We start from the raw sequence: 14,671 nt of genomic DNA on the forward strand, positions 1-14,671 counted from the left end.
AAGAGTGAGGTCATTCCCAAACTTACATGGTCACGAAACCCTTTTTGCTAGGTACCCCTTATCTTGTAGAACACGAGTGTACCACAGAACATAGCTACGGAAATGCTGTCCTAGATTTAGCTTAAGCTTGGTAATAAATACTCTTATTTTTTATGACAAGAAAGAGTCAGTCATTTTCACAAATTTAGTAATCTGGTACCACTTGTAACTTCAAATGAATGTCAGAATTTGCAGAAGGAAAGACAAATCTTCATTTCTTCTGGAAACATTACAGTAAGTTATGTTTAAACATCATTCTTTTCGAACATATATAACTAATAATGCTTTAAAATGGATGTCTTAAGAACCCAAAAGAGCTGAACATGCCTCTTTTGCAGGCAACTGAGAACAGATAACTAACCTCACAAAGTTTAACAGTCTTAAGTAGTAAATCAACACAACTAAAACTTACTTTATAACATCAAGTAGGAAAATACACTCTGATTTGAAGCATGCTGATTAAAACATTTAAAATCGCTGGGATTAAGTATTACTAATAAAGAGATAACAACAATAAAGACTATTTATTTAATGCTACTCAGTGCCAACCACTTTACATACTTCATGTCAACGAATTCTCCAATTAATCTCTATTTTGTAAATAAGGAAGCTTAAGTAACTTGGCCAGGGTCACAGAGCTAGCTAGTTGGTGATGGAGCTGAGACCCAAGTCTGTGTTCAGAAACCACATATGCTCTGGCTGCTGCCCCACAGGTAAGAGAACCTTGGAAGAAGCTGAGGTCACTGAGTGAGGCTGGCTGGCGGAGAGCCGGGCGGCGGGCGTGCGTCCTGGAGCACAGCTCCTGCAGCTCTCTGCCCCTCACAGACCTACCGCAGAGCTCTCTTCACAGACACGCAGAGTATCTGGCCTTATACTTCAGATCAGAATCTTGTCTCGTATATTTTTTTATTAAAAAATGTGTGTTCATTACATACATACATATTTTAAAATAGATTATTTTTTAAAGCAGTTTGGGTTCACAGCAAAACTGAGTGGAAGGCTCACAGATTTCCCACATACCCACTGCCCCTTTACAGGTCTAGCCTCCCCCTTATCAAAATGTATGTATTTTTAAAAGACTATCACTGCCAGAGCAAGACTAGTTTAGATGAGACTGTCTTCCCCTACACAATGCAAGGGAGCCATGAGGTAAAGAAAATGGTAACGTGCCCAGCCAGCCACTTCCATAGCCAACATGACTCACATCCCATTGCTGAGAAAGGTACATTCAAAATGCTGCCTTTTACTGTCAGATTTTAAGGCTAAAATTGCTGTTGTCTTTCTTTTCTTATTGCTAAGGCGTTACTGGCTATATTAATATTTGTTTCCACATGCAGAGTCCAGCAGCCTTGTTCTGCAGAGGATCTGGGGGAAGAAGTCTAAGTAACTGGTAGACGGTGCAAGGTATCCTTTTCCTCTAGGAAACTATCAGCACCCGCAGGTCAGGGACTATTTCCTTTCCCTCACTCTCCCACAGAGCGGCAACAGCGGTGGATTAGATGTGATTAGCCTTTACTGTACAACTAACTTGACAAAATCATCCTAATGAGAACTGCAAGTATTGACCCTCATATGAGCACTTACGTTCCTGAAAAATGACAATGTAAGGCAGATGATATCCCTCCAAAGTGATGTTAGCACAAGGCAGGGCTGAGTTCCTGACCAAACAACTGGTGCCTGATAAATCAGATATGAACCAGGAGAAGTGGCTAAGGATGCTAAATAGGGTATAATTCTAAGGCACAGTGGTAATTACAGAGTATAATTATGCTCCTTGTCCTACAAAATAATAGACATAGAAGTATTTTACGCAAGTTAGAGGCCCCAATACATTACAAAGAATACATGTTAACACTTTAGGCACAACTCTACTGCAGTATAAGTTTTTAATTTCTGCACTTAGCATGCTTATTACATATTATATGCCCACTTAAAATTTTTGCTACTCTTAGAATTTTGTTATAGGTGGGGAAATTTTAGATGGTGTAAACCACTTAAAGCTGTACTGGGAAAACTTTAATGGTGGTGTCTCTCTTTTTTTCTTGATAAATGTTCTCAGTGAGCATAGGCATTTAAAACTTACAAGATCTTGGAAAACATTTCAAAGGTGAGTAATCACTTATTTAAAAAAAGAGCCACAGTGGCACCTAAATGGGTGAAGATGATTAACAGTTGTCAGAGACTGGAAAATAATCTGATTCTCAAGTTTTATTTGTTTTCTATGCTCTTTCTTCCCACCAGAAGCTCAGCAGTGTTCTTTGTGGGCTGGGGTGGGTAACAGAGAGAAGAAACAAAAGGGTAACCTAGGTGAGATCTGGGAAGCCAGGAAGGACTGTTATAGTCCTCAGTCCAGTGAGAGAGGAAAACAGTACTGGGTTCAATAGAAACTGTCTATTTTTCCTAACACCAATATGTGTCAACAATCCTTACATCCATAAAAGTGCCTTCACAAATCCTGCCTGAATAGGTTCAAACCAGGAACACACAGCACAGTGCATACAGGAGTTTCTTACCAATTAAAATCTCAATATGCAAATTGAACTTACCTTATAGAATTTGATAATATCTTCCTTGGTAAGTGTCTTTAAATATGCAACTTCTGTATTATCTGAAAAAGTAATCGAACAGGAATTTACCAATATTTCCATTTTAAGTAGCTCAGAATACCACACTAAATGATAATATACTTCACTCCAATACTCTTAAGTATCCATCTTTTTAAGTGATCATATGCTTCTGCAAGTAGTAAGGGAATAAATTTCAAGTAAAAAGCAAGAGGTTATCCTGGCTCTCTACCTAACAAGCTGCTGGATTTGGGGATAGTCACTTCAACTTTTCTGCACTTCAGTTTCCTCATCGGGAAATTGGAGATAACAACTATTTAACTGATAGTACCATGATGCTAGGGCAAATGGGAAGTGCTCAATAAGTGGCACTTTTTATTAATAGTGAGTGGGCCCAACTGCAGAAAATTACAGGTAAGAAAACGGAGGCCCAAAAAAGGTGACTTGGCTGAGATCTCTGTCTCGTTGGTGTCAGAATGAGAACACGACCCAACTCTCCTGACTTCTAGGGTAGCCGAGCATACTCCATCATTAATCTCAGCTCTAAGAAAGGCGAAAGGAAGCTGACAAGCAGGAGACTTTGTGGAGCACAGCTCTCCCAAATCTGTAAGCACTGACAGATTTTTGGAGATCCCGAAAGGCAAATGTTTGAACCCTGTGCCTCTAGGACAGCACTCGCCCCATGACAGTTCAGTCTGCACATTTTCCATTTAGTGTTATGAGAAATAGATACCTACACATCTGTGCTCAGAACCTCCATACTGATTGAACACAAAAAGTGAAATCGGACTTATTATTAGTGCATTATTATGAGGCACAGATAGATCCAGCTCTATTTTTAGAGAAGAAAGATAAAGTTTCTAATGGAAAAGTGCTGTTATGTTAAATAACGGTTTTAGAAGTGCTATGCCCCTACCCCCCTCCCAAACCACACTGGAACATCACCTACAAAACGAATACCATTTTGTAGAATGGCATCAATGCCCTCAAATGTTTCACTTACCCACCATGAATGCTGGGGGCCTTGATTTTGCCTTACCTCTGTCAAAATTGTACTGCTGGGAGATGATTTCCCCCCAATATTTAGCACACTCTGCAGACAGTTTCTTTGGTTTATCTAGTCGACGAATCGCCAATGCCTGAATGTGTTTTTGGAAGGCCTCTTCTGTCATGTCCTCTATGGACTTTTCCATGGCAATTAAGAAAGCTTCCACTCTGCTTTCTAGGTAGTGAGGTGGCTTTTCTGACTGGATGATGAATCTTAAGCCCTGTATACCATTGGCTCGGCGTGGCCCACTGAAGACAATGTAGCCTGAAACACAGACACCCATGGTCAGGACTTGGGCATTTCAGACATGGGTCATTTATAATCTTTCAAAAATTATTCTGTCAGAGCAAATAAAATCCACTTTAGAGGTTTATATTATTCACCTCTGAAGAAATGAACAATTAAAAATACCTTCAGTTCCTAAGAATAGAGCAGAAGAGCTCTCTCAATAATTAGAAAGTTGGAGATAACACTTTCTTCTTAAAAAAACAAAAAACAAAACCCCTATTCTTCATTCAAACTCAACAACCCCAAGCTCCTCACTGTCTGTGAGTTAATCCCCTTCTATCCATGTTAAAGTTATTCTCATCCCTATGAAATGCTGGACCCATTTTCATCCCCTAACCATTGTCCTAGCTCAGTTTCCTTTCACATCCACGTTCCTTAAGTGAACTCGCCTCTGCTGCTGCGTTTCTTGTTAGATAACCCACTCCCAGACCAGCTCCATTCAGACTGCAGATCTTTAGAGACCACGTAACTGAAGGTTGTACTTCCACTGTCATCTTGTGACCTCACACACTACCTCCCATCAACATCTTTCCTAAACTGAGCTTGCGGCTTGCCTCCTCCAGCTAATCTGCCCAGAACCACTCCTCACTACATTCAGCAAAGCCTTCAGAGTTGGAACACTCTTAGTAGCATTTACCACGCTATACTATAATTACTCCTTTACAGGTCTGCCTTCCTGATTAGACTGTGAGCAACTTGAAGGGAAGGACCATCCACAACTTATCCATTTTCACTGTCCAGCATCGAGCATGGTGGTTATTTAAAAAGAAGATTGTTACTTGGGGAGGCTCACCCAAATTCTTTTTCACTGACTCTTCAAAGTATATTACTGGGGCTTCTTTCTTTCCTTAACTGATCAAACCTGCCAGGATCTCCACAGATTTTAAAAGTGCCTACAATTCTGCCTGAAACATTTCCTCAACAGGCACTTACTGAATACCTTCTATGTGCCCCATGCTTGGGATACAAAGATGAATAAAAGAAAATACCTGCCCCTACAGGGAACCCAAAATTCAGTAAATCTAATCTTCTCTGGATGGCATGCCTCGCACCTTGCCACCCATAACAGTCTTCCCTTAGCATCCTCTCTCCCCCACCCAAAACGACCTCTTTATTGACATGTATGTAATGTGAACACACTGTCAGCTCCTTAAGAATTGCTCTAATGCCCATAAGATATTAACTGCTTATCTTCTAGAGGTTTCCCACAAACAAGGCTTTTGCAAGCCTTTCTGAGCAGAGCATGCCTGAACCACCATGCTAGGGGAGGGTACATGCAGAGAATGTTCTCGAGGACAAGGTCTGTGCTATCTTGCTGCCCACTGCTTCCCCCTCACCCAGCTGCTCCTTGGTGCGCAGGGTGTTGAAGCAGGGCTCAGAGATGATCTGACAGAAGAGCTCCAGAAACATATTCTCCGAGGTGCTCTGCATGTCTGTCTGGTAGTATATCTCGATGCCACAGTTATTGTGAACTTCATTCCTCTGTTGATAAACAAACCATCCCCCTAGAAAATTTCAAGAAGAGAGGAACACGTTCAAAAACGTACAGTTTAAAAAGTTCATGCTTTGTTTGGCTGTTTGAACTTGTTCAATTTGGTTGGTGTCTTTTGGCAGTTCCAAACAGCAATTAATCTATTAAGAATGTGAAACTTAACCCAAGGGAATCCTAACATACTGATCTATACTTGTGGCCCTCGATAAACACTCACTGACTTTAAAGGGCAAAAAACTTACAAAAAAAATTTTATGACTATGTGTGAATGCTAAATGAGAGCCATAGTTAATGAAATGTACAACATAGTTTACATACTAGATTAGAACTAGCTAATATGTATAAGAATCTCAACAGAAATACCATCTGTTTTAAGACCCATACAAAACAATTTTTTAGATTAGTAGTTGTGCCTTTATTACCTATTTAGCATTTTATTTCCCATATTGATTACCAACACCCACACTAAAGGTCAGTTCACAAATTCACACAAATGTGTACAATGCTTAGAGCTGACTTAGCCTAACATCTCACTTTAGAGATGAGGAAACTAAGACCCTGAGAAGCGGGGTGATTTGTCCAAGGACACAAAGTCAGATGGTGGAGAGAGCTAAGACTAAAACTCAGCATATCTGAGTTTTAGTATTCCATGCTTTATAATCTGATCACTATTTCATAAGCAGTAAATGTGCCTAAGCAAACACACAGTGCTTACTTAGTATTTAGTATTATGTAAGACACACAAATAAGATTTCTCAGACACAGCAGTAAATGCTATGCTTGCTCACTTTCATGAATGCTGATTTAGATAGACATCAACAGTGAAGGGAGGCAGAGAAACCTGGAGTTGTATTTTGTCTATTTACTTTTCTGACCAGGTCCAAGTCCTATCAATAGTCGAGCTTCCTGATTGCATACTGGCAGCACTAAGTTCCTTCATCAGAACAGGATGGGGAACACAGGATCTTAGTCTGTCTTCCCCACACACTTCCAGCCTTTTTCATACATATCCCAAAATGTCTCCTTCTTCACAATGCCTGAAGTTTTCCTTTTTAAACTGTAAATATTGTCCCATGGAGAGGAACAACTAATAGTGAAGAACTATTTAAGACATTCACATCTGATCAATTGGCTAAATTAGAATGATTTCCTAAAACCTAGCATTTGGAAGTAAACTGAGTCATTTTTGAGCATAGGGCAGTTTGTGAGGGCCCTTGGGGGACAAAAAGAGACAGCCATAGGAGAAGAGAGAGAAAGCAGGAAGTGTAGTAAAAAGAGTCACTGTGAAAGATAGACCTCACTTTGAAATTTTGTTTCTAGACTGTCTCCACTTTTCTTGATAACCAAATTCTATGGTTTCTGAATGGCAGCAGTTTCTGATTCTTCTCTCTGCCACATGGCAGTGACTGGGAAAAAACAGAAGTTTGAAATGAACCACACAGAACAGCAACACTGTGCTCAAGGTGACTTTGAGCATTCAACAAAGACATCCTGAGGTAGTGCTATGTCCGAGCTGCTTTAGTAGCTACTCCAAGGATCCAGACACAGATCCCTGCCTTAAGAAATGAATAGCCTAACAAGAGAGATGTAGATGCACTTCAGTTCCAATGCAGAGAAGAAATGCTGCGTAGCTTAAATAAGGAAAAGTTCAAAAAACCTATGCTGGGAGGTCAGAAGAAGTGATTACTTTTAAGAAAAGTTCAGCGGAGTAGGTAGCTTATAAAACAGGCCTTGAAGGATGAACAGGGTCCATGAGGAAGGGCGGGTGGCGTGGCAGGAGCACTATTTCGGTAAAACAGCTGGGGAAAAAAGCACAGAACATGCATGCATGGGGAACAGCCGACAATCAAGTGTGGCTTGAAAAAAAAAAATCAATGTTTCTCATTCCTGTACTTTCCACTATACAATTTTGAACAATACTGAAAATGCTTCATGAGTTTTATACTAAAAGAAATCGCTGTTACTGCAGAAGTAATCCAGCATTGCAAACTCTAGTATGTTACTGACAATTCTTTTTTATTTTTACTTTTGGTGGGGGGTGTTATTAGGTTTATTTATTTACTTACTTACTTATTTTGGTGGAGGCACTGGGGATTGAACCCAGGACCTCATGCATGCTAGGCACACATACTACCACTGAGCTATACCCTCCTCTCTGTTATTAACAATTCTTTACGTTAATTCTTTACATATATGGATATAATGAATACATGTTGCTATCTGTACCTGTGAGTCTTCTGCCAAAGATTCCTATGGGCTTCTAATTAAATATTATGATTCTCATTTCCATTTTTTATAAATAAATTTTATTTCAAGCTCCACAGCAACATTTCTTTAGCTTTATGATTTTTTGCTTTCTAACTCCTCTACGTTCAACTATCAGCCAATTCTAGTACACTCAGTCTCTTCAAAATAACTACTTCCAGTTTCACCTCTTTAGCCCTCCTACAAATAATTTTCTGACAGAATTCTCTACCTTCAACATACTTCTAAAATAGTAGAGGATCCCAGTAGATCTTTATCACAAAACTACACATTATCATCCAAGTGAATTCAACCCACCTCTAATCACACAATATTATGTCAAAGTAGTTCATTATCAGAGTTATAACATTTCCACTTACTGTCAGGGAGCTGAACTTCTCTGTACCGAACTAGCTGACTTGGAAGAAGAGGTTTCGTATGAGCATGCTCAATAAGGGTGTCTTCAACCATCTGCATAATTCCTAATGCAGCCTGTGGAAAGAAAGAGGTCACAGCACATTATAAAACCACACAAGTATCTTGTCTTAGATAGCAGCTCATGCAATATGAAAACAACACGCTTGTGAAATAAAAGTGGATTTTTAAATTTTAAATACATTTGATCCTATTCAAATGGATAAAAAATGAACTTGTCAATTTGCAACATAGTCAGTATGGTAGGGGTGAAGAGAAACAGAGACCCAGACAATCATCAGCACTGATCTTGATGCTGGAGCGGTACTGGTGATGAGAAGTTGGTCCCAAGTGACTGACCATCATCTCAGACACCTGGGGTTACAGCAAAGCAAAGGAGGTAAGCGTAAAGCTTTATTTTTAATAAAACGGACCTTGGTAAGAACCTTGTCTGGGCCACTTATTAGCACCTGACCTTGCATACTGTTTTGGAGGCAATACAGCAAAGTGGTACAGAGTGTGGGCTCTTGAGACAGATGACGACAGGAATTCTGGAATCTTTCCATGTTCTGAACTTCTGGTATGTACTATTTAACTTAATCCTTATAGGTCTAATTTTATAGGTAAGGAAACTGAGCAAGAGAGATGAACGCATTCAGAGGATTACATAACTAGTAGGTGGCAGAGTCAGGATCTGAATCTAGGCTATCTAATTCCTTACCATGTACTCCTATCCACTACACAGTTCAGCTTCCTACAGAGTAGGGATGATTATTCCCATTTCCTCCAGTGATTGCATGAGGCACGCAACAACACAGGAGATAGCCGTAAAAGTGGGTCCACAGTTACCCATGACCGTTCTGCTTTCCCATGCCCTCTCCTACCTTCCTCCATAGAGCAGAGAAGGCTGAGTCAATGCTAATGTGCTCACACAACCACACAGTGGTGGTTAGTGGTCTTAGACCGACTAGGGTAAAAATTTTCTCTTGGACTGAGCCATAAAAGATTGCTAAAACCTCAGCCACCTACCTGCTTTGTTATGTTCCCATGGAGAAGGGCTTCAATGTGCAGCCGTGACAGGAGCTGAGGTATGAAAGCCTTAAGGCGAGGAAGGGTGACATCTGTAAACAGATGTAAGAAATAGTAAGCTCTACCTATGAGGACTTTTTTTAAAAAAACAGAAAACAAAAAAACTTTGAGATAATTTGAAACTTACAAGAGTTGTAAAAATAGTGCAGAGAGTTCCTGTATTCTTTTCACTTATGTTTCTCTAACGTTAACATCTTTCACAGCCTAGTACAACGATCAAAGCTAAGAAATTAACACAGGTACAATACTATTAACTAAAATACAGACTTTATTTGGATTTCAGTTTTTCCACTAATATCCCTTTACTGTTCCAAGATCTAATCCATGAACCTGCCTTGCATTTAGTGGTCATGTGTCCTTAGCTTCCTCCAATCTATAACAGTTTCTTGTTCCTTCCTGATCTTTCATGACCTTACGATTTTCGAACAGTACTGCTCAGTTATTTTACAGAATGTCCTCTATTTGGGTTAGTCTAGTGTTTTCTCATGATTAAACTGAGCTTATGTATTCCTAGGAAGAATACCACAGAGGTAATGTGTCTTTCTCAGGGTATCACATTGGGGGCACACGATGCTGACATGCCGTACGTAGTACTAGTGATGTTAATACAGATCACGTGGCTAAGGTGCTATCTGCCAGATGTCTGTACTGAAATGACAGTGTACTGTTTTCACCTTTTGGTTATAAGTAAGTCACTCATGTGTACTCTACTAGCACTTAGGAAAAGCCACCTACCCCTCAAGGCCTACTTTTCCCATTGTAATTTTTAAATATTTATTTTGGGGGAAATACTTTGAGTCTATAAAATATCCTGTCCCTTCTTAACTTTTACCCACTAATTCTAGCATCCAATGGTGGATACTGCCTGTATCAATTATTATCATGGAATTCCAATAGTGAGTTTTCTATTCCCCTAGTTACTTTTACAGGCATTGATTTAATTCTTCAGTTAAGAAGAGTTGTCCCTTCTCTACTAGAACACCATACTAATAAATGCTATAATGGATGTTAAAATTAGTAACTGAAATTTAAAGACAGGCATGGGAAGGAAATTAACAAGTGCTTACTATGCATCAGGCATTTTATAAATGTTATAAACTATCAAGTATGTGCTATTAAACCTGTTTTAAAGATGAGAAAACTAAAGTTAAAAAAATTTAAGTTTCCTGTCCAAAGTCAGCAAGCCAGTAAGTCGCAGAGCTACAGCTGATCCTTAGTCTAATTTGAAAGTGCATACTGTTTCCACTCACTGCACTATGCAAGGAGCCCCCTTTACTAGAGACTCTCAGTACTCTCTGCAGACCTCTATCACAACACCTAGTCTCTCTGCCTCTACAAAAAGAATCTGTTTACACTTATGCACCTGAAATCTAATGCCTGGTGCATAGCAGAAAATCAGAAAATGCTGTTGGACCACACTGAACTCCAAGGTCCTTGCTACGCTGGCACTTGGATAGTTGACTGACTGAGAATCACGTGGGAGCCAGCCTCTCACACTGAGCTGTCTCCAGATTAAGCCACGTTGGCTCTACTGGATTATTGTGTGTGTGTATGTGTATCTCAAAACAGAATGATCATTTATTAGAGTAGAAAATGTCAACAAAAAAGTGCTGACTTTCTGTTTATAAAACACATTTTAGGAAGGCTTCACATACCTATGAGATACTTTAGAGCTTTTTCTGCTTAAAATTCATATACCATCTGACCCAGGATCTAATAAAAGGGGGAGAAACCCCCAAACTTCTGATTTTTGATCATGCTGCATGGAGGTTTAATTGCTCAAAAATATATTTTAGATCAATTCTTTGGTATTTTTTAAAAAGGTAAAATTTTTGCTGTTAACCAGATTTGACTCATAACCATTTTGCAAAGAAAGGTATATTAACTGTCCAGATTAAAAATGCATTTGATCTAGTTAATCAATTTTATAATATATGTGCCTACCCAATGCCTGAAGCAACCAATAAAATAATAGTTTTCAATACTGTGTTCTTGATTTGTTACTGAAGACATCAAAGGTGTAGTGATACACAATAAATAAGGACTTGTCATAAAAGATCACTAAAAATTCAATAGTATTCTTTTTCTTATTGCTGAGCATGTAGGAAGAAAGATTAATTGGTAAAGCAATGCTGAGAAATGGAAAAGATAAAACACTAATAAAGGGTGATATCAGTCTACATTCTTTCCCCCAAAACAACCCTGAATGTAATTTCATTCCATTGAATAGGCATTCACCATACTGAATACTAAATAAAGAAGATAAAGGGGAAGCATAATCACTGCCCTCAAAGAATTTAGGGCTTTCAAGCAAAACCTCTGAAAACTATATCAAGGATTTTAGGAAAAAAGCAACAAAAGATGACTCTTTAGGCTTTACATATTTTCCATTTTTTAACCAAACTGAACAGATCTAAAAATGCCTAAGCATTCTTTCTGTGTGACTTTCCAGCTCAGCTTTTTTCCTTTTCTGAAAACTTTAATATTAACAAGGTAAAGTGCTTGGTTCAAAACATTTAGTCATCTGCAAGGAACTATGAATAGTAGTAACTGATTGTTATGGGTCTAGTTTGAAAATAGCAAATGTGGTAAAACTGCCTGAACACAAAAGTCACTTCAAAGGCCACACTGTTTTTGTCAGAAAAAGTATGCACAGCTGGCTTTAACAGATTACAAGTTATCAGAAAACATAAACCCTAGATAACAGGATAAACCAAAATGATTTTGGAAAAAAAAAAAAAAGAAGAAACCATCGGGTTCTATGTAGAATCTCACCATCCAGGGCTTCCTTTAATTCATCTTTAGTCCAGGCCACTTCAGTCATCAGCAAGCGGAGGTAGTACATGGCGTGCTGGTGAGGCTGTTCAGCTCGGAAATTGTTAAGAGATCGCATATACTAGTGAAGGGAGACATGGGTTCATTAATGTTATCAATCCTTTCCAAATCATTTCAAAAGAGCAGCTATAATCAAACTTCATTTTGCATAAATCCTATGTTGCTGGAATGCAGAGATATCTGCTTCTTGCTCCTCTTTGTAAATTTTCGTATTATGTAATTTAGAATGGGACTTACTCTTGTCCCCTCTCTGATCCTTAAACTAAAGAGTCTGCTTTTACTTTGTCCAGGCTGTTGCTTTATCCCCAGTATCTGACATGTACTCTTAAGTATCTTCACTATGGGACCCCTTTTATTCCTCAGAAAGTTATCCTGAGTTTTCAGGACCTCCATCTCTTGGCATTCTTTAATTCTTCACCATAAAGTCATCCCAAAAGTCTCTCTGAACAAGCAACATGGATATGTATGTGTATGTATATATGTGTATGTATGTGTGTGTGTGTGTGTAAAATACTGAATGTTTACCTGAAAACTGATCATTTCTTTTGGTGTACAATGAAGGTCATAGTTTGGCTTTTGAAGTAGCTATCCATCCCATATTTCCATTACTGGACCAACAGTGAGTTCAGTTTAAGTGGAAGGTACATCAAGCCTAAATAGTCTGCCTTAATGTAACAAGGCTGTCATGATAGACTGAGGTCCCAACCGCAGAATTGAGCATTCTTCTTAGAAGGTTGGATGAAACTATCAGTGAGTCCCTGAAAGCCACTGGTCTACCTCAGGCTTCTCTCTGAAAAGTAAGTGCTGCAACTGTCCTAGCTCTGAGGGCCTACAAAGAAGGGGCCAGATGTTCACCAGAGTCTGCTGGGATTTCTTCCTGGGCAGAGTATAGGATTTAGCAAAGATAGGGTGAGATGACTGCCACAGGGTTGTGAACGCTTCTTTCCTCGTGACTTCCCTAAAAATGTTCATAACATGGCAATATTACCGTATAAATAAAAAAAAAAACAGCACATTATAAAAATAAGTTCAGAAAACTTACTGCCTCTTTGATGATTTCAAATCTTTTTTCATCAATCTCAAAGGTAGCCATTTTCTCAATAATCTTCTTTAGCAAAATTGGCTGCTTGTCATTGTAACCTTTCACTGAGAGCTACAGAAAGAGTTCAGGGTATTAAAAGTCTAAAAACATCATGAAACAACTTAAACTTGACTTTAAAACATTTAAAAAATCCCCAAACCAAGTGTATCAAAATAAAAATAAAACAAGAAATTCAATTAATTTAACTTCTTTTAAATATAGTTTAATACTTAGTAAGATAACGTAATCATCTTTGTTTACTAATACACAAAAGCATAATTTTGCTTCTCTTAAGCAAAATCGACAGTAGGAAAACTCACCTGATGGCAAACTATGGCAGCACACTCTACACCATGAAAATTTACGTTCTCATTAAATCAAAATTAATTACAAAATATGATTTAAGTTTAATCTTCAAAAAGAATCACTAAGGAATGGCAGGCTTAAAGTTTTTACAAGTGTGTTAAGAAGGCAAAAATCATAGGGGAGTGTTATCTAGAAAACTATTGGCTATGTCCCCAAATTGTCTATATTTAAATATTTAAAAAATCATCTTTCAAGAAATCAGATGGCCCCAGTTTTGTATTATGTGGCATTTTGCCACTTTTCTCATTCAATGTTGCCCAATAAGGATCCATATGCCTCACTACTTGCTTGTTTGATGAGTTCTGCCAATGTACCAAAAGCCAATGGCAAAACAGATGTGAAGTGAGGAAACATTGTCTGGATTTTGCCTTAGGATAATTTACTTTAATAGTTTCTGAACGCATAACAGTTTGAGAACCAGGGGAAGCCTATTATCATATTTCCTACTATTACATTGTCACATGGTGGCACCCACAGCAGTAGAGGATACATTGCAACTAAAATAGCTATGGAAGCCTCTACCTTAAGAAAAATGATAGGCAAGAATCTCAGAAGGAGTGAAGGTCACTTGCCATGAAAAACACATCACATACTGTGGGAACTATACTGACAACTAGCAGAAAACCCATCTTGTCACATATAACAAATTATTTATTTTAATGGTAATATGCTACTAAAACTCAATAGCGAAATATAAACCATAGATTATTACTTTTCTATTTGGATTTTATTTTGATCTCTCAGCTTCAAATTTCCCTGGACTCTGAAAATGATTAGGTTATACACACTGTAATACATTACAAAACAAAAACTACTAGAAAATTCACTTGTGTGAAGAAAAAAAGTCACTGCAAAATAAATAAAATTTAAAACCCTAAAACCGTTTGTATAAGAATTAGAAAGAGGAGTACACAACACATGCTCTCATTTCAGCTGCTACGAAAATATACAATACATTTTCAAGAAAAGTGAAGATGAATGTGTGCCAGAAGACGGGTGTTAATTTGGAAATGAGGTATAAATTTGGATATGTAACAGAAATGGTCTCAATACAAAGGATCTAGTTATTTCTTAGTGCATTTAATGTAATTAACAATGCTTCTTAAAACATACTTAAAGGAAGTTAATGATACATGCTTCAAAACAAATTGAATGAAAATGTCAGGTGTGTTTGAACACAGGAACTTTCTACTACTGTTAGCAGAAATACA

At 38.2% G+C, this 14,671-nt stretch overlaps 1 protein-coding gene across 5 annotated transcripts in view; it reads right to left on the bottom strand.

Moving 5' to 3' along the window:
* IDE (insulin degrading enzyme) overlaps positions 1-14,671 on the bottom strand; it is a 90,007-nt gene that overhangs the window by 5,225 nt on the left and 70,111 nt on the right. For all 5 annotated transcript variants that reach the window (XM_072971609.1, XM_072971608.1, XM_072971610.1 and 2 more), the window contains 7 exons: positions 13,056-13,166; positions 11,954-12,074; positions 9,119-9,210; positions 8,056-8,167; positions 5,277-5,444; positions 3,643-3,915; positions 2,586-2,647 (listed from right to left, as the gene is read on the bottom strand). In XM_072971609.1, the coding sequence (XP_072827710.1) occupies positions 2,586-2,647; positions 3,643-3,915; positions 5,277-5,444; positions 8,056-8,167; positions 9,119-9,210; positions 11,954-12,074; positions 13,056-13,166 (939 nt within the window). The remainder of the gene's footprint in view (positions 1-2,585; positions 2,648-3,642; positions 3,916-5,276; positions 5,445-8,055; positions 8,168-9,118; positions 9,211-11,953; positions 12,075-13,055; positions 13,167-14,671) is intronic.

This window comes from Vicugna pacos, chromosome 11 (assembly GCF_048564905.1).
Source record: "Vicugna pacos chromosome 11, VicPac4, whole genome shotgun sequence".
NCBI classification, from domain to species: domain Eukaryota; kingdom Metazoa; phylum Chordata; class Mammalia; order Artiodactyla; family Camelidae; genus Vicugna; species Vicugna pacos.